This window comes from Papio anubis, chromosome 3 (genome assembly GCF_008728515.1).
Source record: "Papio anubis isolate 15944 chromosome 3, Panubis1.0, whole genome shotgun sequence".
Classification (NCBI taxonomy): domain Eukaryota; kingdom Metazoa; phylum Chordata; class Mammalia; order Primates; family Cercopithecidae; genus Papio; species Papio anubis.
In genome coordinates, this window is record NC_044978.1 from 176637250 (window position 1) to 176661821 (window position 24572).

At 45.6% G+C, this 24572-nt stretch overlaps 1 protein-coding gene across 1 annotated transcript in view; it reads left to right on the forward strand.

Moving 5' to 3' along the window:
• Positions 1 to 24572, forward strand: part of SLC2A9 (solute carrier family 2 member 9) — a 191137-nt gene that overhangs the window by 58504 nt on the left and 108061 nt on the right. Inside the window, 1 exon segment of the mRNA XM_031664719.1 lies at positions 19886 to 20018. Within this exon segment, the coding sequence (XP_031520579.1) occupies positions 19886 to 20018 (133 nt within the window).

Sequence of the window (24572 nt, forward strand, 5' to 3'; positions counted from 1 at the left end):
GATGTTATGAAATTTCTGTTTTGCAGATGAAAAGCTCAGTCTCTGAGGGGGGTGATAATTACTCTGAATGTCTGCAGCAGGCAGTGGGACTTGAGCTACCTGGTTTTGCAGCCCATAATCTCTCTGCGGTAGGACCAACGTCCTGACTTGTTGATGGGGAGGCAAGAGGGCTGTCCCCAAAGCTTAGATTCTGGTATAGGAGTTTGAGCAAAACAGTCCTTTTCAGCCTCATATTTTTCTCATCCAGACCCTAAGTGTGTGAAAGCACTTGTTTTCTGTGAACTTTTTGACTTAGAACTCTCCGGACTTCATTCAAGCCCAGGAAGAGAAGAACTTTTGATTTTTATCAAGAATATTACAAGAAATGTACTTATCTATTTCAAAGTGATTTTAAGCCCCAGCCACCCAGCAACATCATCCTTATCCTCCACTGACCTGTAAATCCTACCTTTTCTCTTTGAAAAGAAGATTCATTTCGGGGCGTGACCCAGGCATTTTTTGTAGCTGGAGAAGATGGGTTGGGTTGGGAGCAGTTGTACGATGCATTTCCTTTGAAGGGAAACAGGAGAAAAGAAGATTAGAGGTTGTCACCTTTGCATTCTTCCTGTTACCTCAGAGTCCCTCGCAGAGATTAATGCCCGAACTCCTTTAAATGACACCCAGAGCTCTCAAAATGTGTTACTAGGACCAGCGGAATTGGCACCAGCTGGGAAGGCACTTGTTAGAAATACAAATTCTCATCCCTGCCCTGGCCAATCCCTATTGAACCAAGATTCTGAAACCTACATGTATAATTTCAAACTCTTTTGTATACCCAGGTGCATCCAAAATTGGCTTTAATAAACATTCAGCAACTCTTTTGTAAGAATTCTCAAATGGCTCCCCCTCGATATTCATTGTTGACGCCCTGATTTCCCTCTGCAGGGTTTAGACCTCCCAGGATGGTGACATGCCAGGTTTGCATGACCTGGCTCCAGGCTCTTTCTCTCCACCCATCCACCCCTCCACCTCACAGAGCAGCTAAGCCCAATGGACAGCACATTGGAATTAACAAGCACTTTGGGTGTTTGTTAAATGAGACTTCTCAGCCCCATTCCAGACCTCAAGATCTGAATCTTGAACCAGATGGTTCCCCCAGAATCTTCATTGTTTATCAGACTCCCTGGGTGTGATTCTTGCATACAGAAAAGGTAGAGGATCCCGCTATGGCCCCACATCCCATTCCGGGACCCCACAATGGGGGTCCCACCTCCTAGCCTCTGCCTTTGGCATTTCTTCCTCCCGACCTCCTTTTTCTACATTCCCTGACTATTGTCATCCTGCAAAACCCAGCAAGCAGGGGCCTCTTGAGAGACCCTCTCTCCTGCCAGCTACTAGAATCAGCTATCCCCATCTCAGCCTCCCACAAACAGTACTCCTCTCTCATAGACTTGCTTTGTTCTACATAGTGGTCAGGTGGTCATCTGCGTGTCCACCTTTACCCAGGACCAAAGTCCAAGTTCTCATCTTTATATCAACATAGAGCCAACCATAGGGTCTGGGGCATTCAGCTGCCCCCTCAATGTGGAGGGAAGCTACACATTTCCCTTGACTTGGAATTATGAAGAAGACCCTGATTAGTGAATTTTTTAATGGTTCTGATATGGCTTGGCTGTATCCCTACCCAAATCTCACCTTGCATTGTAATAATCCCCACATGTCAAGGGCAGGACCAGGTGGAGATAATTGAATCATGGGGGCGGTTTCCCCTGTACTGTTCTCGTGGTAGTGAATAAGCCTCATGAGATCTGATGGTTTCAGAAATGGGAGTTCTCCTGCACATACTCTCTGGCCTGCCACCATTGCAAGATGTGACTTTGCTCCTTCTTTGCCTTCGGCCATGATTGTGAGATCTCCCCAGCCATGTTAAACTGTGGGAGTCCGTTAAACTTCTTTCCTTTATAAATTACCCAATCTCAGGTATGTCTTTATTAGCAGTGTGAGAACAAACTAATACAACTTTCTTACTTCTGAGAACACAACAGACCTCCTGCTATGCCTACGTGTTATGATGCGTATATGGTCAAGACTCAGGCCACTGAGTATTCAGCGTTCTAAGACTTTGGGTGTCACCTTTTCTGACCTCAAGTTCATTATCAGTAATATGAAGAGGTTTGTAAATGTAAGAGAAAAGTAGCTCCAAAGCTCCCATTTGCTGGAGTGTCTGATGTGATGGCCAGTGGTGATGGTGATGCATGCACTTGAGCCCCTGGGTCAGCTCAGCTGGTGTCTCCATCTGCAAACAAGCAAGGCTGAAAGGAGACAAAGATAAATTTAATAGTTCTTGAAGTCATGTCATCTGGAATTGTAAAGAAAGTCTTTGAAGCTTGTCTCAACTTTGTTGTCCAGTCTTCAAAATAGCGTCAGGGGAAACCATTAGTTCAGCTGCCCTTTGAGTAGGTGCCCTGAAGTGGGAGCTGGGAGAGAGAATTTCCCAAGCCCCACAGAGGTGACCCTGGAGGTGGGTGGCACAGCTACAGAGGAGGACTGAGTCCGTAGCCTTCTGGCTGCCGATCCCAGCCCTGTTGACTTCCCCATGCAGTGGCCATTCTCTCTTGCAAAGAGATCCTGAGCTCCGCTGTTTCTCAGCTGCAGAGCTGGGTGCTGTGAATGTGCTATGTAATGCGTCTTTGCCACCATCTGGGGTGGGGCATGGCTACATTACATATGAGAAGACTGAGGCTCTGGGAGGTTGAGCATCCTGCCAAGACGACCAGCACAATTCCCCGATCTTGGATTTGCCTGACTGTCTTGCACAAGTCTCTCAGCCTCTCTGAACTCCATTTTCCTTCTTTGGAGAATGGGATAATGATCCTTTGTTCAGACAGTTGAGGGAAAGATTAAGTGGGAAGAGGAAGAGGACCAAAATTTGCAAAGTATTTACCTTGTGCCAAGCAGTGGGCTTTACCCATGTCGAGTCGCTTAATCCCCACCTCCACCTAGAGAGTAGGTTATATTATCATCCCCATTTTATAGGTTAGAAGATGGAGACTCACAGTGGGAAGCCTTGCTCAGGGCTCTATGGCCAGTGATCCTGGAGCATGATTTGAACCTGGGTAGGCATTAGAAATGTGCTATAGTATGGGAGACCCGGCACAGGGCCTAGCACATAATGGTCCAGATGTCTGTTAGCTTCCTCTTTCCTTTCCTCTCTGTGAGGACTGAATATTCAGTTCACCTCTCATGACTTCTCGTGGTGTATGCCTACCACCCAGAAGACAGGACTAGATGCTGTTCAGTGAATGCATAAAAGGCCTTCCCCTGTTTCTGGAGGGGTTGCCACATGTCAGGACCTGTGCTACAATCTTCACCAGCACTGTCTCATGTAGTCCCCACATCACAACAATCCCATGGGGCGTGATAACTATTATTATATCCATTTTGCAGATGAGCAAACCACGTCCCACAGGAGATTGGAGAACTTGCCCAAGGCCACATACTCATAGGAGTCCGCGAGCCAGGGGTCAGCCAGTGGAGCCCAGACCCTTGCTCATAATTACTGTCTGTCTATAACCAAAGCAGCCTGGCCCAGGGCTCACCCCTTACCAAGAGCTGCTAGGTAGGGCAGGCAAGCCCTTGCTCCTGCCCTGGACTACAGGGGCAAGGCTGGGGCAGTCAGGAGCACTGCGTCCAAACTGGGCCTGGGATTGGACGCCCTCTAGTGTCTTCATGAGCCCAAGCCTGCGACTTGAACCAGTTTGTCTATTCCTGATGTATTTATTCAACAAGCATCTATTGAGTGCCTAGGCTCTATCCAGCAGTGAACAAAACAGACCTACAAGGATTAGCCCTGCATTTTAATGGAGGACACAGATCAGAGACAAATAAATATAGAAAGCTTAGTAGTGATGACTCTGGTGAAATAGAACAAGGCAGGAACGGGGAGGGTGACCAGTGAGAGAAGGGCTGAGCCCAGCATGAAACATGGGAGTGACTGGGGCAGATCCCTGGGGAAGGACATCCCCACTCTTCCCCAGTAATGCCTCTGTGGGCAAGATTTGCCTAGCCTGGCTTCTTTCTTCTCCCTTCTGGCCCTGTCTTTCTCCTTTCAAATCTGTATCCCACACATACCCCCTCTCCCTCCCCACTGGATGCCCCTAAATTCAGGTCCTACTCTCCTCCCCTCTAGACCACAGCATCTGTAACGTCTGGCTCTTATATCCATAAAATTTCAATCAATTCATTCAGCCAGTGTTTATGGAGCATCCACAATGCACCAGACACTAGAAATGAGTCAGACAGAGTCCATGCCTACAAAAAACTCACTGCTAGTGGGACGTTTGAGGGAAGATTGTGGTGGCTGTGAGATAAATGTGGCCTGTAGGCCAATAGGGAGCCCAAAGGCAGAAGGGCCCCAGGGGGCTGCCCTAATGCAGTGAGAGAGGGCCATGGAAAGCTTTCTGGAGAAGGTGGCATCCACCTTGGGGTCTGGAGGACAATTAGCCAAATGGAAGGGAAGAAAAACACCATTCCAGGCACAGGGAATAGCCAGTCCAAAAACAAAAAAAGAACAAGAGGGGGCTCAGCACATTCAGAAACTGAGAGTCATTTAATAAGAGTGCCAGAGGTGACAACAAGTGATGAGGTGGATGATCAGCTGGGGCCACACCCACCCACTCCCTGCCTCTGCACACATCTACAGTTTGAGTCACATCTGCCCAAACATCTTCCTTTTTTAAGTTTTATTTTAAATTCTGGGGTGTATGTGCAGGGCGTGCAGGTTTGTTACATGGGTAAATATGCGTTATGGTGGTTTGCTGCACCTTGGACCCATTACTTAAGTATTAGGCCAAGCATGCATTAGCTTGTTTTCATGATGCTCTCCGTCCCCCTGCCCAGGCCCCCCGACAGGCCCCAGTGTGTGTTGTTCTCCTCCCTGTGTCCATGTGTTCTCATTGTTCCGCTCCCACTTATGAGTGAGAACATGCAATGGTTTTGGTTTTCTGTTCCTGTGTTAGTTTGCTGAGGATAATGGCTTCCAACTCCATCCATGTCCCTGCAAAGGATATGATTTTGTTCTTTTTTATGGCTGCATAGTGTTCCATAGTGTATGTGTACCACATTTCTTATGTGGAATTAACCACATTTGGGTTAATTCAATGTCTTTGCTATTGTGAATAGTGTTGTAATGAACATACACGTGCATCTATCTTTATAATGGAATGATTTATATTCATTTGGGTATATACCCAGTAGTGGGATTGCTGGGTCAAATGGTATTTCTAGTTCTAGGTCTTTGAGGAATTGCCACACTGTCTTCCACAATGGTTCAACTAATTTACACTCCCACTAACACTGTAAAAGCATTCCTATCTCTCCACAGCCACAGCAGCATCTGTTGTTTCTTGACTTTTTAATAATCACCATTCTGACTGGCCTGAGATGGTATCTCACTGTGGTTTTGATTTGCATTTCTCTAATGATCAGTGATGTTGAGCTTTTTTTCATATGTTTGTTGACCACATGAATGGCTTCTTTCGAGAAGTGTCTGTTCATGTCCTTTGTCCATTTTTAATGATGATGTTTGTTTGTTTGATTTCTATAATTTGTTTAAGTTCCTTGTAGACTCTGGATATTAGACCTCTGTCAGATGAATAGATTGTAAAAAATTTTCTTCCATTCTGTAGGCTGTTTCCTCTGATGATAGTTTTTTGTTTTTTTGTTTTGTTTTGTTACTGTGCAGAAGCTCTTTAGTTTAATTAGATCCCATTTGTCAATTTTTGCTTTTGTTGCAATTGCTTTTGATGTTTTTGTCATGAAATCTTTGCCCATGCCTATGTCCTGAATGGTATTCCCTAGAGTTTCTTCTAGGGTTTTTATAGTTTTGGGTTTTACATTTAATCCATCTTGAGTTAATTTTTGCATAAGGTGTAAGGAAGGGGTCCAATTTCCATTTTCTGCCTATGGGTAACCAGTTCTCCCAGCACTATTTATTAAATAGAGAATGTTTTCCCCATTGCTTTTGTCAGGTTTGTTGAAGATCAGATGGTTGTAGGTGTTCAGTCTTATTTCTGAGTTCTCTATTCTGCAAACAAGGAAGGCTGAAAGGACACAAAGATAAATTGAATAGTTCTTGAAGTCATGTCATCTGGAATTGTAAAGAAATTCTTTGAAGCTTGTCTCAACTTTGTTGTCCCGTTTTCAAAATAGCCACAGGGGAAACCATTAATTCAGCTGCCCTTTGAGTAGATGCCCTGGAGTGGGAGCTGGGAGAGAGAATTTCCCAAGCCCCATAGAGGTGATCCTGGAGGTGGGTGGCACAGCTCTATGTGTCTGTTTTTGTACCAGTACCATGCTGTTTTGGTTACTGTAGCCTTATAGTATAGTTTGAAGCCAGCCTCCAGCTTTGCTATTTTTGCTTAGGATTGTCTTGGCTATATACTGCCCAAACATCTTTCTAGTGCTGTGCTTTGGCTGGGTCACTCCAAGCGTCTCGGTGGGAAGGGGCCTACCATGGTGGAAATTGCTCTGATTTGGAAGATAGGAAGTTGAAGGTTTGAATTCTACTTCTGCTGCTTTCTATCTGTATGACTTGAACAAGTTACTTCACTTCTCTGAGGCTTAGTTTCTGATTCTGTAAATGAGGACAGTAATATTAATACATACTCCATGGACTTAATGCAATGATTAAAAGAGACACTATATGTAAAGGACTTTGTACCGTTTTCTACAAATGGGAGCCATCCAGTCAAACAATGGATCCTGTGTCCACCAAATGAAGCCCTAATCCCTCAGTCTGGCCTTAAAGCCTCCTGAATTTGGGTTCAGTCTCCACATCTCCCTTCTGCTGACTATCATCCCATAATCCTCATGCCACTCCCTGGGCCTGGAATCACCTCTCTCATCACCCCTCTCAATCCATGTCCCTCAGCCTTCAAGAAAAGCCTAATTCAAACAACAACAAAAAGGAAATAGCATTTTCACAGCCCTTCTGAAAGTGGAAGTGAGAAGAGAAGCTGAATGCCACGTGAGCTTTGGCTCCTGACAAAAGCTTTCTCTTCCTCTGTTGAATTTTCACATGCTCTGAGTGCCTTCGATCAGACAGGGGTGCATGTGGAGGGGCCGTGTCTTCTTGCTTCCCTCTGACTTCACCTTGACTGTAAACCCTTAAGGGGCTGGGCCACTCCTTTTCAGATTTCCCTTTCTCCCCGGCACTGCCCAGCATAGAGTAGGCATCATTAATATTGTCCACCAACTTAGGCATTTGATAGGGACAGGCAGCATTTTATATTAACTTATTTGGATAGAGGATGATATCTGGGGCTGGTGAAGGGGGAGCCTATTTTCCAGGCAGAAAGGCCTATTTTACATCTTTAGTGCCAGTCTGTGCAGTTTTAGCAGAGCCTGAGTGACTTGGGCAGGCGCAAGGCCCAGGGGAGATGCAAATTCAAATGCTACACTTCAATAACTGGATGAGACAGATGTTGCTTCTGGCAGATTTCAAGTTCTAATATTTGGAACAATAAGGCTCCTCTCATGTATAACTTCCTTGACTTGGGGCTTTTCCAAGCAATGTCCACTGATAATTATTCCTTTCCATGCTTTAAACACTGGGGTAGAATATAACCCAGTTAGCCCTGGTTCCTGCCTAGAAGGGCATGGTGTTGAAGTGGGACAATACTTGGAAATAAATTATCTCCCTGCCTGCCACCAAACTCATCTAGCTGTCAAGTCAGACCCTGAATATGACTCAGCCCCTCCCCGAAAGCCAGAACATCCACGTTTCTTAGGCCCAGGCTACAGTCCGGTTGTGCGGCTCAGTCACAGCAAATGGAGGCTGAGAGTGTAGACCAGGGATTCACTAACAAAAACAAATCTCAAGGGGGCACGTGAAACTCCAGAAACGGAACCCCAAAGGAAAAGTATTCATAGTTCAACTTCATATTTGTCTTAAATTTTAAATTATTTTCATCAAAATAATGCATGCAAATGATTTTTTAAAATTCAATGCTACTAAAAGGCTTATAGTGACAAACAGAGGTCCATGGTCCCACCCCCTCAAGCTCCCTGTCTGCTCTCCAGAGGCAATCTCTTACAACTCTTTTACCTGTTATTTGATAATTCCACCATATTTTAAAATAATTGATAATAGAACTACTTCTAAATTCATTTTCTTTAGACATTATCCATTGGTGTCTAAGGTTGAGACATCAACTTGATGATTGAGGCCTTAGCATTCTTTTTTTTTCTGAGACAGAGTTATACGTATCACCGAGGCTACAGTGCAGTGCAGTGGCACAATCTCAGCTCACTGCAACCTCTGCCTCCCAGGTTCAGGTGATTCTCCTGCTTTAGCCCTCAGAGTAGCTGGGATTACATGCCCCTGCCACCACACCTGGCTAATTTTTACATATATATATATATATATATATATATATATATATATATATATATATATATATATATATATATATGTATGTGTGTGTGTGTGTATATATATATATATGTATGTATATATATAGGAGGGATTGGCCTAAATCTCTACTAAAGAGATTGGCAAGGCTGATCTCGAACCACGTTGGCCAGGCTGATCTCCAACTCCTAAACTAAAGTGATCCACCTGCCTTAGCATTCTTCCAGCACCATCCCTCCCTTCCCCTTCTCTAACCTATAAATACACATATAATACGATTTTTTATTAGTTCAGTGGTTAACATTTATATTGGCGTGACTATGTACCAATTACTTTCCTTTCTCATACAACCTTTTGTTTTTCCTGGAGTTATTAATTCCATCATTGTTTTTATTTTCTTATTTGCTTAGTTTCCTAAGTACCTACAATTAATTTTTTCAAATTCTCCAACATTAAACACCTGATAATAAATTTACAGAATTCTTAAATATATCACAGATATTCTATCAACTTTATTTTTGTACCTCAGCCCTCTAACCTGTTGCTTTCATCTAAATGGGTCGTTTCTGGACAGGTCCTGATGCAGAACAGTCCTTCTGGGGTTTTTGCCTCTTTCCTGGGTAGAAACCACTGGTTCCTGGACCCTGTGTTCTCCTCTTCTTCTTCTTCTTCTTGTTTTTGTTTGTTTTTTGTTTTTTGTTTTTAGGTTTCTTTTTTTTGTTATTATACTTTAGGTTCTGGGATACATGTGCAGAACATGCAGGTTTATTACATAGGTATACATGTGCCATGGTGGTTTGTTGCACCCATCAACCCATGCTCTACATTAGGTATTTCTCCTAATAGTATTCCTCCCCTAGGCCTCACCTCCGACAGGCCCCAGTGTGTGATGTTCCCCTCCCTGTGTCCATGTGTTCTCATTGTTCGACTCCCACTTATGAGTGAGGACATACAGTGTTTAGTTTTCTGTTCCTGTGTTAGTTTGCTGAGAATGATGGTTTCCAGCTTCATCCATGTCCCTACAAAGAACATGAACTCATCCTTTTTTTCTTGGTTGATTTTCTTGTTGTGCTAAATCATTTCCTGCAATACTTTCCTAAGAAGAAAACATGCAATGAAGACAAAGCTTTTGAGATCTTCCATGTTTAAAAATGTCTTTATTCTATACTTACACCCAATAGATAGATAGGCTAGCTATAGAACTCTTGTATGAAGATAATTTTCCTCAGAATTTTGAAGGCATTGCGTCAGTGTCCTGTAGCATCTGACACTGCTGATGAGAAATCTGATGCCTTTCTTATTTTTGATCAGTTATATGTGAACTGTTGTTTCTATGCTAACTTTTGGAATCTTATTTATCCCATCTTTTGAAATTGTGTAATTACTTCCACAGGTGAGAATCTTTCTCTTTAATTGTGCAGAATTCTCAATACTCATTTCCTTTCATTCTAAATCATTATGTTACTACTTTGATAATTTTCTCCTCATCTCCCATTTTTCTATTCTTGCTCTCTTTCTCTGAAACTCCTTGCAGTCAGATAACAGGGCTGCTCTTCTAAGTTTTATTTTAGTATTTTCTGTCCTTTCCTTCATCTCTTTATCATTTTGTTCTTTATAGAAGATTTTCTCAAATCCATCTTCCAACTTATCGACTGTATTTTTATTATTTTATCGTATTTTTAATTTTGAAGAGCTTCCCCCCCCCATTCATTTTTCATGGAATCCTGTAATTGTTTTTTAGATATATTTACAACTATATTTTAGAGGGTATTACGGTTAGGGTATATTGTCCCCTACATTTGTTCTGTGGCTACATTTTTGTCTCTTTGCTCCAGATTGCTTTATCTTTCTGTTGGTTTCTTTTTGCCTTTCTCCTTTGTGTTAGACACTTTTTCAAAAGTGTGGTTCTCCCATTCATGTTTAAAAAGAAGGTGAGCAAAAGCTGTGGGTGGCCCCACAAGTCAGTGTGTGAATGCCTTTTCTCTTTGGAGGTTTGGATTCTCCTCCAAAGAATGGGAGATGCCTATTCTGGGAGCAGATTCACTGCCAGTGACTGAGGGCTCTGAGATTTATTTTCCTGCTTTTGGCCTCCTGTTATGCTGCTCTATCTGATATGTCCAAGCCTGGAATGACTGTGGTTCCACTGACTGTGAGAATGAACCCCACCTTCTGGTTCCCATCAAGAAGTGGATAAAGGGCATGGGGTCTAAAGGCCTGCCACCCAATCTCTGTTTTCATTCCCACCCTCACCCTGCCTTTGGTGGGTCCTCCATGCGTATGTGTGAAATTTTGTTACATGTATATGTGTGGTGATTAAGTCAGAATATTTTAGGTGTCCATCACCTGAATATAATACATTTTTGTTAACTTTAGTCACCCTACCCTACTATCAGACATTGGATTTATTCCTTCTGTGTTTATACCCTTTAGCCCGCTTCTCTTTGTCTCACCCCATCACTATTCTGTCTCTGTTATCTCTTTACACTCTCCACATCTATCTGATCAAATTTTTTAGCTTCCACACGTAAGTGAGAGAGAACATGCCATATTTGTCTTTTTGTGCCTGGCTAATCTCACTTTAGTTAATGCCCCCCAATTCCATCCACGTTGCTGTAAATGACATGATTTCATTCTTTTTAATGGCTGAATAGTATTCCATTATGTATATATACGAAATTTTCTTTATTCATCCATTGGTGGACACTTAGGTTGATTCCACATCTTTACTATTGTGAATAGTACTCCAATAAACATGTGAGTACAGGGATCCCTTTGACGTATGGATTTCTTTTCCTTTGAGTAGTACCCGGAGGTGAGATTGCTGAATTGAATGGTAATTGTATTTTTAGTTTTTAGAAATCTCCATACTGTTTTCCGTCACAGCTGTACTAGTTTACATTCCCACCAACAGTGTATAAATTTTCCTTTTTCTCTGCATCCTTGCCAGCATCTGTTATTTTTTGTCATTTTAATAATAGCCATTTTGACTGGGGTGAGATGATATCTCACCGTGGTTTTGATTTCCATTTCTCTGATGATTAGTGATATTGAGCATTTTTTCCTGTAAGATTGCTTGAGAACCAAGCAAGGCAGAGGACATCCAAACCCTTTGAAAAATAGAAAATGTTTCAGGAATAGGGGAAGGAACATTTCTTGAAAGATGACCCATGGTGGGGCTCCGTGTGGATGCTTCTCTCACATCCAATTCTCAAAGCCACTTTTTGTGTGGTAAGTGTTGTAGCCTTGGAAGTTCATCTCATTATTATTTCCAACAGAGAGAAATGAGAGGGTAATCAAAAGAGCCCATGTTCTTGAGATACCTGTTATTGTTAGTGTTGCAATAGAATCAGAGCATGAATGCGCACCAAAAATAGCAATTCTAGAACAACACGTTTGCTGCAATGAATTGAGCCATCTTACTAGCTGGCTTGTACTCTGTGGGGTCAGGTGTGGAGAGGGTGACATTGACCCTCATGCCCAATAGGTAAGGTTGGTAAGGCAAACACTGCCAGCCACATGCTCCCCACCCCAGGATTCAGTAAAGCTGTGGCCAGCAGGGTCCTTCCCAGGGGGCGGTTGTTGGGGGGGACGGTAAGGTCAAGGAAACTCCATGAACATCTGCTGAATGTCGCTATTTCCCTGTGAGGCCCCACTCCTAATCAAGCAGGAAGCATTCAAAGATGTAACAAAGCAACCTTACTGAACGTGAGTGCAGGCTTCACGATCTTGGTGTTTTTGTAATAGCATGAGCTATTGGAGTCAAGCTTGAGTGATCACTGATGAGTTGTGTATAGGACCTGCCATAGAGGAGAGTGACAGGTTCAGCCTGATAGAATCTGCATATAAATTCCCTATTCAGCTAGCAACTGCCACCAGAGGGAAGGGAAGGTGGCAAGGCGGCATTGCTTTGCTCCAAGAACTGCAGATCTGAGGAATAATGTCAAGGAAAGAGCCCCAAGCAGGGATCAGAAGAGCCAGGCTCTTGTTCTGCCAGACCCCCTAATTTCTCATGTGCCTTTGCGTGAGTTACCTGACCTTTACAGGTCTCCATTTTCTCTTCTACGGACTGGAAATTATAATCATACTTTGTGGGAAAATATTATTTATAATACTATAAAACATCAGCCCTCTAACAGGACAACATATAGGAAAGTTTTAACATTTTTATAAGAAGTATTTTAAGAGCAGGAGTGTCTGTTGTTTCAGGGATTTCTGACTGTAGCTGGAGCATCTCTTCTCTGTGCTGTCATTCATCCTCCCCAACACACATTCAGTAAACAGGCATTTATTAAACACCTGCCTTGTGCCTGACACTGGGCAGATACATAAAGGAACAAGGCAACAGGTGACCTGAAGGTGACCCTTCAGGAGCTCAGTCTACAGGGAATCACACCCATAAAAAGCACATTGCTATGCAGAGTAACAAGTGCCTTAATGGAAATTGGTACCAGATAGAGAAGTCATCCATGGGAGGGAATGCTGTAATGTAAAGGATGAGTAGATAGATGTGCTGCAGAAAGGGATTCTTCCTAAAATGGCCCAGCAGCGTCCTTTGCTAAAGCTAGATTTTACAGGAAAGTACACAGACGGGCCTAGGAGAAGTTTCAATTGACTGACTAATGTTTGGCCAAGTAAATAATTTTTGTCAGATATGTGGATGGACATGAAGATTTGGAATCATGGGCCCGTAGATGTGTCTTAGGTTGAGTTCCTCAGAAAAGAGACCCTGAGATGGAGATGTGGGCAGGAAGCTGATTGGAGAATGAGCTCAGATCAATGCCTGCAGGGGAGAGAAGGGGACAGGATTCAGCAGAGGGAAAAGGTGAGCCGTTCTCAGCACAACAGAGGTCTCAGTTGAGCACACAGGGAGCTCTGGAGCTGGGATGGCCCATCAGAGTGGGATAATTTGGAGGTGGGGGAACAGATCTTTATGCCCCCACATCAGTCAGCCATTGGATGCAGTTTGTTCTTGGGGAGGGCTGGGTAGCCTTGGTGGAGGAAACATCCTTCAAGGGCACTTCCAGGGGACAGGCCCAGCTGTGGTCCATAGCCAGCAATGCTCCCAGCAGCTATAAGACAAGCCTGTCAGTTCTGGATTATGCACCACCATCCGCTGCAGGTGACGCAGGTGTTGGGGAAGCCCTAGGTCAGTGGCCGTCAAATTGCTCTACATTAGAGTCACCTGGAGAGCTTGAACAACCCCAGCACCTAAGCCGCATCCCCAGACCAGTTAACCCCAAATCTCTGAGATTGGGGAATGAGTATCAGTAGTTTGTAAAAACTCCCCAAGTGATTCTAATGGGCAGCCAAGTTCAAGAATCACTGCCCAGGGGATGTGTGCGAGACGAATGAGAGGAGGGCTTGCCTCACAACCCTGGATAAGTATCCCGAGAAGCTGGAGGAGAACCAGGGAGAGTGTGTCATGGAAGGCAAGGGGTCGAGGGTGGGGGTATTTAGAAAGAAGTAAGTGGCCACCTCCAGCAAGAACCTACATGCCTGAGTGGGAGGAGCAGCCAGCTGTTCTAAAATGTACCCAGAATTTGTATTAATCCTATATGGTGAGGTGATGGACATGGAGGCAACTGTGTTTGAAAGAAGAATTTATTACTCACAGTTCCCTGGAGAAGGGGCATACCACACCATGCAGGGCCACGCGGGGAAGCACTGGGATCAGTCAGGAGGCAGAAGGAGGGAGGGGACAGCCTGCACCAGAGCCTTTATTGTGGCCTGATGGCAGGAATGAGTGAGCAGGGGAGGCAGGCTTAGGGTCATGTTGCCAGGCTCTGGGCTACAGGGCTGTTCCCTCGTTGTCTGATACCTGCCTCTGGAGTGACCTGTGGGAGGGGAAATGTTGGCTCAGAGTGTGAGAGTTTGATGAAGGAAGTGAATGGAGTATAGACTTTGGATTGGTGGGTTTGCATAGGAAAGGCGTGCTCTCAGGCAGGGTGTTTACTAGCTCTAGGAATTATTAATAGCTAGGGAGCTGCTGATAATAACTGCTCGGGAAAGGTCGGTCTCTCTGAAATCAGAAAGGTCATACAATATGAAAACGTAATAAAATACAGAACACGTAAAACATGATTAATATTAATACACTAACCCCATGGCCACCTAGGTTGGGGGTCAGAGTGGGCTGGATTTAGCCTCAGTTCACCCCCTTATCAGGGAGCTGAGTGCTGGGTGCATCTTTCACAAATACACAGAGTAGCCTTGACCCTGGATCCCTTGAGTTGCAGCGGAGAGACAGAAAGAGATGTACATCTTGCAGCAGAGACAGAGAAAGAGCACCTGCCAACCTGCAGGCTAGGAGAACTGCAGGGGCAAGTGGGTGGTCCCAAGGTTGGGACACTCCAGAACCCTCAGAAATTGTTCATGAGGGAACATTATCAGTGTTACACGTCCGTTGGCCCCAGAGTCCCAATGTACAGCCTCACACACTTGGTCCCTAGAGGGGTCAGACACTGGCTAGCAAGCCGGGGGAAAGAACAGTAGGAAGGAGAAGAGAAATAGAGAAGTTGACCATCTACCTCCCACCCTACCTCTTTCCACTGCAGGCTTCCAGCCTAAAGCAGGCTTGGAGGAAGGGGTATGGGAGATGGAAGATGTGTCAGTCAATCCATTCAATTTGGTTGATTTTGATGATTATTTTGTACTGGCCATTCTGATGTCTAAATTGAAATTGTGATTCTAGGATAGGACCCTGCTCAGTTTGAGCAGAAAAGACATGAGCCCCTAGAATGGGGCAGGGAAATAAAGCCCCAGGAATTAAATTTTACAGAAACAAGGAGACAAAGATCGAGGTTGTATTTAGATAACATTCTGGACTGTTCTTAGGTAACACAAAGTTACATTTGTAACACAGTTAGCAGGGAGCTGGGCACGTGGAGCCCACTTGATCAATGTCAGCCATTATTAGAATAAGAGCCTACATATGAAGAAATATAAAGAAGAACATTTCATTTAATGCCCCAAATAGCTGTGTAAGGTAGGGCTTGCTCTTCCTCTTTCCAATCCAGCAGCATGGAGCAATGGCCACCTCTGGAGCCCTTTTGCTGTCAGTGGCATAAGTGGCCCAGCCAGCATCAATCCCCTCACCATGCTCCCTTGTCTGGAGGCCATCAGCTTGTTGGAACACCCTTAGAAGAACTTGACTTGGGGTAAGAGTAATGATTTCAACTCTACTTAGACATCTTTTGCTGATTCATCATAGTCCAGGACGATATTATTTATAGACTAATGTAGTTTGTAGCTTGGGGGAAATACGACCTAGAAGTCTATTTAAAACATGGAAACCTTGTAGATTAAAGAACAAGATAATAGAGTTATTGCAAAGCCCATTCAGCTGACCTGATTGGGAGTTAAAAATCACCTTGGCCAACAAGACGGTTCTTTTCTTTCCTCCTGAGTGAAATAGCAGGTGCAAAGACTCTGCCCGTGTTCTAGATGGATGCTCTAGGGCTTTACGAAACCCAGCAGGCTGAACCAACACCACACTCATCTTTGAGGTTGTCATTTGGTGGCACCTCATGGTCTTGTGTCAGGCGAGTAATATGCGCTTTTTTAAAACATGCCTTCCTTTTTTAACAGCCCCTGAAAAAGACACTCAGAGGCCACTGTCTGAAAATGGCAAGGGCTGTTTGTGAAAGGGACCAGTGTGTAGGAAAGCCCTTTCTCGCACTGAGTTCTTCCTTCAGTAGACATGTATTGAACCGCTACGGTGTGCTGGCAGGTCTCTGCCTTCAGGCCATGCACATCTAATGTAAAACGCTGAGGCCTCAGCTCTGTGTTGGGACCAAGTGCTCAGGAGCTCCACCGAGGGCCACTGAGGGTCTTAGGCCTGGGTCAGGTGGAAGAAGGTCAGACCAAGCTCTCCTGGCCCTTCCCCTGAGTCTGGTGGCCTTGTGGCTCCTCTCTGGTCACTAGGTATGTCTTATCAGGCCTCCTGGATCTGAATTCAGACTCTGGGATCCCAGACTTGGTGGCCAGTCGTGCCTCTGTGACCGAGTTGTGGCCTCAATGAGCCATTGAACCCCTCTGTGCCGCAGTTAATATTTCTGTATAGTGGAGATATCACAGGCTGTTTGTCTGCGAGCTATTGTGAGGATGAGGGCTGATGAACTATCCAACGTGCTTGGTAATAAAAGCCGCTCTTTCCTGTTGAACACCTACAGTGTGTGCAGGCCTGTGCTCAGTACTCCAGACATCCATTCATGGACTAAATCCTCCCAACAGCAATCCTTCCTAGGAACATGTGCTGACATTGTCCCCATTTCACAGATGAGAACTCTGAGGCATAGGCATTTCAATAACTTGCCCATGGCACAGTGAGTGGGGGTAGAGGCAGAATTCAAATCCAGACCGCCTGCAAGAGAGCTGTGCCCATAACCACTCACTAGGTTGCCCTGACCCAGGCTGCAAGCCCCTGCTCAGTAAGGGTTGCTGATGGCGATTACATCTTTACCACTGTCATTGGGAGAGAAGACGTGCATGTTCATTGTCAGAAATTCTTCCATAAAGCACAGGGCGTAGCAGAGCCTTTACTGTGGCCCCAGGGCAGGAGTGAATGAGCAGGGGAGGCAGGCTTACTCATTGAGATGACGTGTGTGCAGGTCATCCAAGCTACTTTTATTATCTGGGTGGGCCACATGTATAATATGGGTGGAAACCCTTCATTCAGCACACACCTACCCACACACCAAATCACACTTTTCTTGGTAGAAGATGAGGGGAATAATCTCTCCTAACTACAACACCCCTCCCTGCAGCCAGCTAATATCTCCAGGAAATCTCGGAACACTTGGTGGAAAAAGCCAGGTTCACAGACGCCGCTGCTGGCTCAGCTCAGTCCCTCTGGAGTAAACTCTTATCTGAGCTCCACTCTGGACACTCCCGACCCTCACCTTTTCCACTGTTCACCCCAGGGATGCGTACAGAGTGGCCACTGCCACTGTCCTTCCCCAGTTCAGAAATGTTGGCATCCCAGTCTGGGGGCTGCCCACCCTGAGGTTTAAAGAATCGGCCTTTTCTCCAGAGGTAGAAATAAGACCGTAGTCACCCATCTGACCCCCCCTTAAGAAAGAGTCCACATGTCATTGTATTTAAGACACCAGAGATCAAAGGCTATGCCATAAACTTGATAACAGCCTTTCAGCAATACGTCATGCAATGTTAAATGTCCCCACTGACTGTAAGATTCCAAAAACACTGAATTGTAGATTCAAGGAAAGAGAGTGTCCATCTCAGCTAGTGCATACACCCCTCAAAGGTTCCTGTTGTCCTCAAGCCACGTCCAAGAGCCATGGAAAGGCAGCAAAGCCACCCATGACCTGACTTCTGCTCAAGGCTCCAGCTCAGCTCCCACATCTCCGGCGTCCCCTGACCTTGTGTTTCCACTACAGTTGTTGTTCCCCAGTGAGCCTGGGCGGATCATGCCTCTGTGTGGTTGTACATGCTGTTCCTACTCTGGGGGTGCCCTTCCACCCAGTGGCAGCTCCACAAACACCACCCCTGGGAAGTGCCCCCTCTGTGATGATGCTGTGGGAGAAGATTGGGCTCGATTTCCACCTGTGTGGTTCCTGGCTGGGAGGCCTCAGCACAGGAATCGCCCACCGCACCTTTAACGTGCCAGCCGTGTGGGGGGTGAGTGGCTGTGCAGTGGAAGGAGACAGCTGTGGGAAGGGCTCACACCACCTGGCACATGGTAAGAGCTTCATGGGGTTGGTTCCCTTGTGTTTTCTCAGATCCTGTTTTTACCCTTACTGAGACGGGAGCGAAACCCCTAGAGAAAATAAAATCAGCAACACCACACGCGGGCCTAGTGGAAATTCCACTTCTATGTATGTTGGGGTTTTTGCTTCCTGGTCTTTCTTTTTAATCAAGCTGTGACACACATACCATCAAATTCATCCTTTTAAAGTATACAACTCAGTGGGTTTTGGTATCTTCATGGAGTCGGGCCACCATCAGCCTTCCCTAATTCCAGGGTGTTTGCATCACCCTAGATGAAACCCCACACCTATGAGAAGTCATCCCCACTCCTCTGTCCCCAGCCCTCTTGGCCCCCCAGCAGCCCTAGCCTACCCCTCCCAGCCTTCTAACGAGAGCTCCTCCTGAAACTGGAAAGCCAACATTGGCCTTGCCAGTTCCTCAAAGGGCGTTGGAAGGGCTCTGCCGGCTGATGGAACCAGAGGAGTTTTGTGAATAAAAATTATTATTAGGTACAGAAAAGGGAATCAAATCTAAGGCACCCCTTAGGTGGAGATGAGGACTGGACCAGCTGCTGGCCGTGTGCCCCCGGCAGGCCACGTCCCCACACACTCTGGGGCCTGGGGCCCTGCTGCTCTCCCCTCATGGGATCTTAGAACTTGCAAAAGTCTCCATCACCATGGACCTCAGTAGGGAGCAAGGCTTGGGAGAGCAGAAGAGGGAAGCCCTGACTCCCAGCAGGCAGCTGAGGGAGAGGTGGGGAGGCTGTCCCCAGGCCCTGCCCGTGCTTTTGCCCCAGGATCCTGAGGGCACCTTCCCATGGGCCCCACCTGAAGCCAACAGAGCCTCTGCCCATCATATGAAGTCTTTTCAGGCCTGAGTGTGTCTTATTTTGCCCTTGGCCATCTCCTTGTACCTTCTTGGGAAATAAACATGTCAAGGACGTGGCGTTGAGGACTTGGTTTTTCCTCCTCAGGATCGGAACTGCATTGTGGGTGGGATTCTCTTCTTCCAGTGGCACAGTGGGAGTTTATTTGTAAACTTAGGTAGGAAGAAAGCAGATCACGAAGAACACTACCTTGACGGGCATCGCATTGTGTGCTCTGGGCTGCATTTAAGCTGCACTGCAGGGGATGTCACTGCTTGGAGTGAATCAAGTGCCTCTTGAATAGTGCAGGTCACGGGGATCTGTTTGCCTTTCATAGCTGGCTGGAACGTGAAAATTCTCCTCTCCCTAAGGGGTAAGCTGTGCCCCACAGGCCCCCTCTTCCTCACTCCCATGGGGTCTGCAAGAGCTCCAGCTGCCCTCCTTGTGTCCCCACTGACAAGACAGATGGTCGGATGTTGTGAGCCTCTAGATGTCTAGTGGTGGTGCCCATGTCACCTCCATGTGCAGGTTCCATTCTCGGGGCAGCCTGGGAGGCAGCCCTGGTGGTGAAGAGAAGGAGACCCTAAGATCCCCCAGGCTCACCATGGTTCCTCAGGGAGGTGGAGACAAGCAGCTCCTGAGTGGCCTTGGCCAGCCTGAGCCACCTGCTTTTCAGAGCTACCACCCAGGTCACTATCTCACAGGGGACTCTGAGGAGTCTCTGGACTCATGCATGGAAAATGCTGTATACACAGGACTGGCGCCCAACCTGGCTCAGTTCCTTCCCTCAGCCTTTGTTCATGGGGATCATGCTGGGCAGGAAGATGTTCTGCAGGGTCGAAACCACCTGGTCCAGTGGCTCAGTCCCCTCAACAATGACCAGAGGCCACTGCCCTAAGCAGCATCTCCTTCTCCCGCAGGAGAGTACCTGGCCGTGCCTGTTTGGAGTGATTGTGGTCCCTGCCGTTGTCCAGCTGCTGAGCCTGCCCTTTCTCCCAGACAGCCCACGCTACCTGCTCTTGGAGAAGCACAACGAGGCGAGAGCTGTGAAAGGTGAGGGCCCTTCTCTTTCCTGCACAGCTCCAGCCCCTGCATAGATCAGCACTGCAAGGCATGCTGGGACCTGGGCCAGTGGGCACAGGAAGGGGTGCTGTCATTGTTCCTTTTGCAGGCACTGGGCTGGGGGTCATAGGGCACCTTCTCATTTCATCTTCCCAACAGCCTTGCTAGGAGGACAGACAGGGGACACAGAGTCACCCAGGGAGTCTGGAAAAGCCAGAACAGGCAAGATAAGATGCAGGTCCTCTCTGGGCAGCGTCTCCCACTACCGCCTCTTTGGTTGTTTCCAGACACAGAGATGAAGCCATCTCAAATCTCCGAGTGGCTTAGGTGCATAGCGGCCCTCCTTCTGCTCCTTCTCCCTTCACTGACTTCCTCTGTCTTAACATTTACATGCCAGGAAAGGAAAAGATGTAAGCACAAAATGAACACCAGATCCCACCAGGCACTGGTCTGAGTGCTTCTGCACAATGACCCATGGGACCTTGCCAGCAGTCCTTGGAGGGAGGAAGGAGTATACACTCATTTTACAGGAGAGGAAAATAAGGCTCTCAAAGGCGCTTGGGAGTTGTCTCAGGTAGCTTTCTTTAAGTGCCCTAAATGGGGAGGATGCTGAGTCAGATTCAAAGCCTGGCTTTCGGAATCAGAGACATCTCTCTAGAGAGCCCTGAAAAGGCAAAATTATGTTGCCTAGAGATAGACAATGCAGAACGAACAATCACATTCTCATTCTTCTAGTTTTATCAAATGAGATGCAGTTGACAGCGCCATGGTTAGTTAGGCATGTGAAGGTAACCAGCACTACCTTCACATCCAGCTCTGCTGTCTGACCTTGAGCAATTTTTTTAAACCTTCTGAGCCTCAGAACCCTCGGCTATAGAAAGGAAATGACCTAAACTTCCCTCGTGGGGCCATTGTGAAGATTGAATTAATGGTGCGGATAAGGTTCGTAGTATTATCTGCTGTCCTCATTACTGAGAACTCTGCATTTTAGCTCTAAATTTCACTTATGTCCAAATCCAGGAGAAACCTTGAGAATTACATATACAATTTGTGCAACATCTTTTGAAATTCACACTACCTATTTTCTGAGTTAACAAATGGCATAATGAAATGTTAACAATTGCCTGTATTTGTCTAGCACTTCATGGATCAGATTCATTTTCTTATTTATAATATTTCTCTAAAGTGAAGTCAGAGAAGGTAATTGTTTTTACCTTCATTTTGTAGATGAAGAAACTGAGGCTTACAGAGATGAAGTCTGTTTCCCAAAGCTGTGGGTTTTCGTTTATAGAGATTTGTAGAAACTTTTGAATATATGATGGAAATGATAGTGTTTTCTTCAATGCAGTGATCATACACACAAAATTCTGCCTATGGCTTTGGTGATGGACCTGGGACTTGAGCCCTCTTTTCTCCAGAGGACCCTGGTTAATAACTCCCACCCCCAATCTTAAACCCATTAGTAACCAAAGGATTGGAACCCAAGGAAGATTTTCCTCCCACACCCCTTGTGCACAGAGAGATACCAGGAAAGGGAAGTAGTGTCTGTTGTACCAGGTGACTTCCCATGTGGCCAGTGAGGAGAAAAACTAACTAAATTTTGGTTCAGGTGGTTGTCAGATGGCAGAGTCTCTGGAGTAAAAAGAAGGTGACTAAAAGAGAGAACCAAGGGGATCTGATTCTAGAAAGCACCTGGGCTGTGCATTGTTGGAAGAGGGTGAGCCTTCCAGCTCTGTCTCTACTGGCCTGGGAGGGTAACCCGCACCCCATCTGGCTCTGCTCGGGAAAAACTCTTAAGAAATGTTTCTTTTTTTTTTTTTTTATTTTTTTTTGAGACGGAGTCTTGCTCTGTCGCCCAGGCTGGAGTGCAGTGGCCGGATCTCAGCTCACTGCAAGCTCCGCCTCCCGGGTTGACGCCATTCTCCAATTAAGTACAGTTGGAATGAACAGTGCATGCCAATGCCAGACAGTGAAGAAGGTTTTAAAGTTTTATTTCATAGCACAGTAGGGAGTAAGGGAGAAGTTACAAAACATGATAAATATTACATGTGCACTCTATAAAATGAACAAAGATACTGACCTTAAGTTGAGATAGATTATTGAAATTTTCATCTGTACCTATAAAAGTGCTAATTTTACTCCAGACATTCAGCAAGCAATGGATATTTACCATGTTGGGCATTCAGCCAGGTGACAGGGTCAGACAGTGGTATGAAATGACATTCCTGCCCCCTAGGAGTGAGGGAGGGTAAAGGTCTAGTTAAGGGAGATGGACAGAAACACCCAGTAATGGCTCATCTGTATTGAAAACTATTTCATTCTAAGCACTTGACATACATTAGCTCATTAAATCATCACAACAACCATAGAAAGTAGGTCACATTTTTATTCCCATTTTAAGACCTAAAACAAAAACAAAAACAAAAACTGAGGATGGAATAACTTGGCCAAAGACATAAAGCTAAGCCAACCACAGCACTGAAGTTTGAATTCTGACCATCTGGCTCTGGAACTTATGAATGTAAACAAAATGCGCTTTATTACCCAGCACCATGCTGGGCACTGTGGGTGATACCCCTTCTCCAGTCTGTTGACAATTTGGGGAAAAGGGGCCCTGTGTTAGTCAACTATTACTGTAATAATGCTGCATTAAAAAAACACCCAAAACACATTGGCTTAAGATAATAGTCTTCCTTAGTTCACAAACCTATAGGTCAACTGTGTTATTCTGTTAATCTTAGTAATCCTTCTTGGGGCCAGCTGAAGTTCACTCACATGTCTGGTGGTCAGCTGGCTGACTTAGGTTGGCCTTAGCTCTGTTCAATGTACCTCATCCCCAGCTGGCCAGCAGGGCACATTCTCATGGTAATCAGAGAGGAAATGGAAAACACAAGCAGTTTCTCTAAGTTGGAAATCTCCTAAAATCCTATTGGCCAAAGTAAGTCACATAGCTAAGCCCAAAGTCAGAGTGGAAGGGGGCTTCAAAGTTTTAGGATAGAGACATAAATGTAGGGAGGCCACGAACTTGGGCCATCAACACAATCACGTTAGACAAGAGGCCCCTTTCGGGATGTCCCTATCGCACTCCATCCCCACCCCCAGTTCATAGTGGCAGGGAATGAGTCCCATGCCCTGGGTCTGATTTATTTACGCCACTCTTGTCAGTTTAGGCGAATCCCAGCCTCCAGTGCCTCAAAATGAGGGAACACCCTAACTTCTACTCTGAGAAAGGGAAACGTATGTAATTAAGTAAAAATGAAATATTACCATAGGGAATGTAAAAGGACAACGTTCAGGAATTAGGGTCAGGGAAATTGCATTGATCAGGACTCTCTGGGATGTAAGAGGTAGAAACTGCCTCCAAAGCAGTGTAAGCAAAAGGGAAACTTTTGGCTCCTGTCCCTCATGATCTGAGGGCACCAGTAATGGGCCCTCTTCCTCTTTCCAGCCAAAGTGGAAATCAGTCAAGAGATGGATACACAAGTGGAGGAGGTGGGTTAAAATGATCACTTTTGGTGTGAATAAAGACTACTAGGAGATTTTGGCATTAGGTCTGATGGCCAAGAGAACCTCTTAAGATTGTACTCCTGAACTGAGCTTGCCACCTACTCATGGCCTCTCCGACAGGGCCCATCCTTGAAAGACTTAGAACATGGAACAGAGAATGTGCTCTTCTAGCCAGATAGGTCCCAAAAAGAAAGGGAGGAACTAAGCCATGCAGGCCATTTCTTTCCCCCAGCTTAACCAATTAGGTAAGTTCCCTCTCATCTCCTGGACAGGAGTGAGTGAGGTAAAGAATGACACACTAATGTCCTTCATGAACAAAGCAGTATCAGGAGTGAGCAATACATGTTCTTCCTAATCATAAGCAGTGAAACGGCTGGGTTTCCTTCAGGTATGGTGGGATCCAGGAGCTAAATCCAAGTCATTAAGGTACTGCCTCTCTCTCAACAAACCTCGACATTCTTAGTATTTCATTGGCTTCATTCTCAGACAGGCTTTCTCTGCTTGATATAAAGACAACCCTGAGCAGCTCCTACTTGGTAAGACTATCTCAGAAGGAGAGACATTCTCTGTCACACATCATACATTTCACTCTCTGAAGAAAATAATTATAATTGGTTTTTCTTGGGTTACAGCCATCCTTGAAGCCATCACTGCAATGGGAATTAGAATTCCCTGACTGGCCAGTTGCCATCCATTCTGATGATTGGGAGATGGAGGGCTATGAGATTTCATTGACATCTCTACTGAGATTATTGGGAGCACAGGAGGACAGCTTCAAGGAAAAGATGCAGCAAGAGAAAAAAGTACAGGATGGCCATCACCATGCAGAAATGACCCTTTTATCCCATCTGTATGCACCTTCCCGGGTAGTGCTATGTCTGTCCCCTGTCCTCCATGGTCTGTATTGGTCTTTGCTGTCTGAACTCCAACTGGGGATAGACTTGGCGGGGATCTCAGACCACAGCCCACAGATAGGCAATTCAGAGCAATCTTGATGTGTCTCCTTTTTTGTTGCTTTGTGTATGGGAAGGAGTGTGT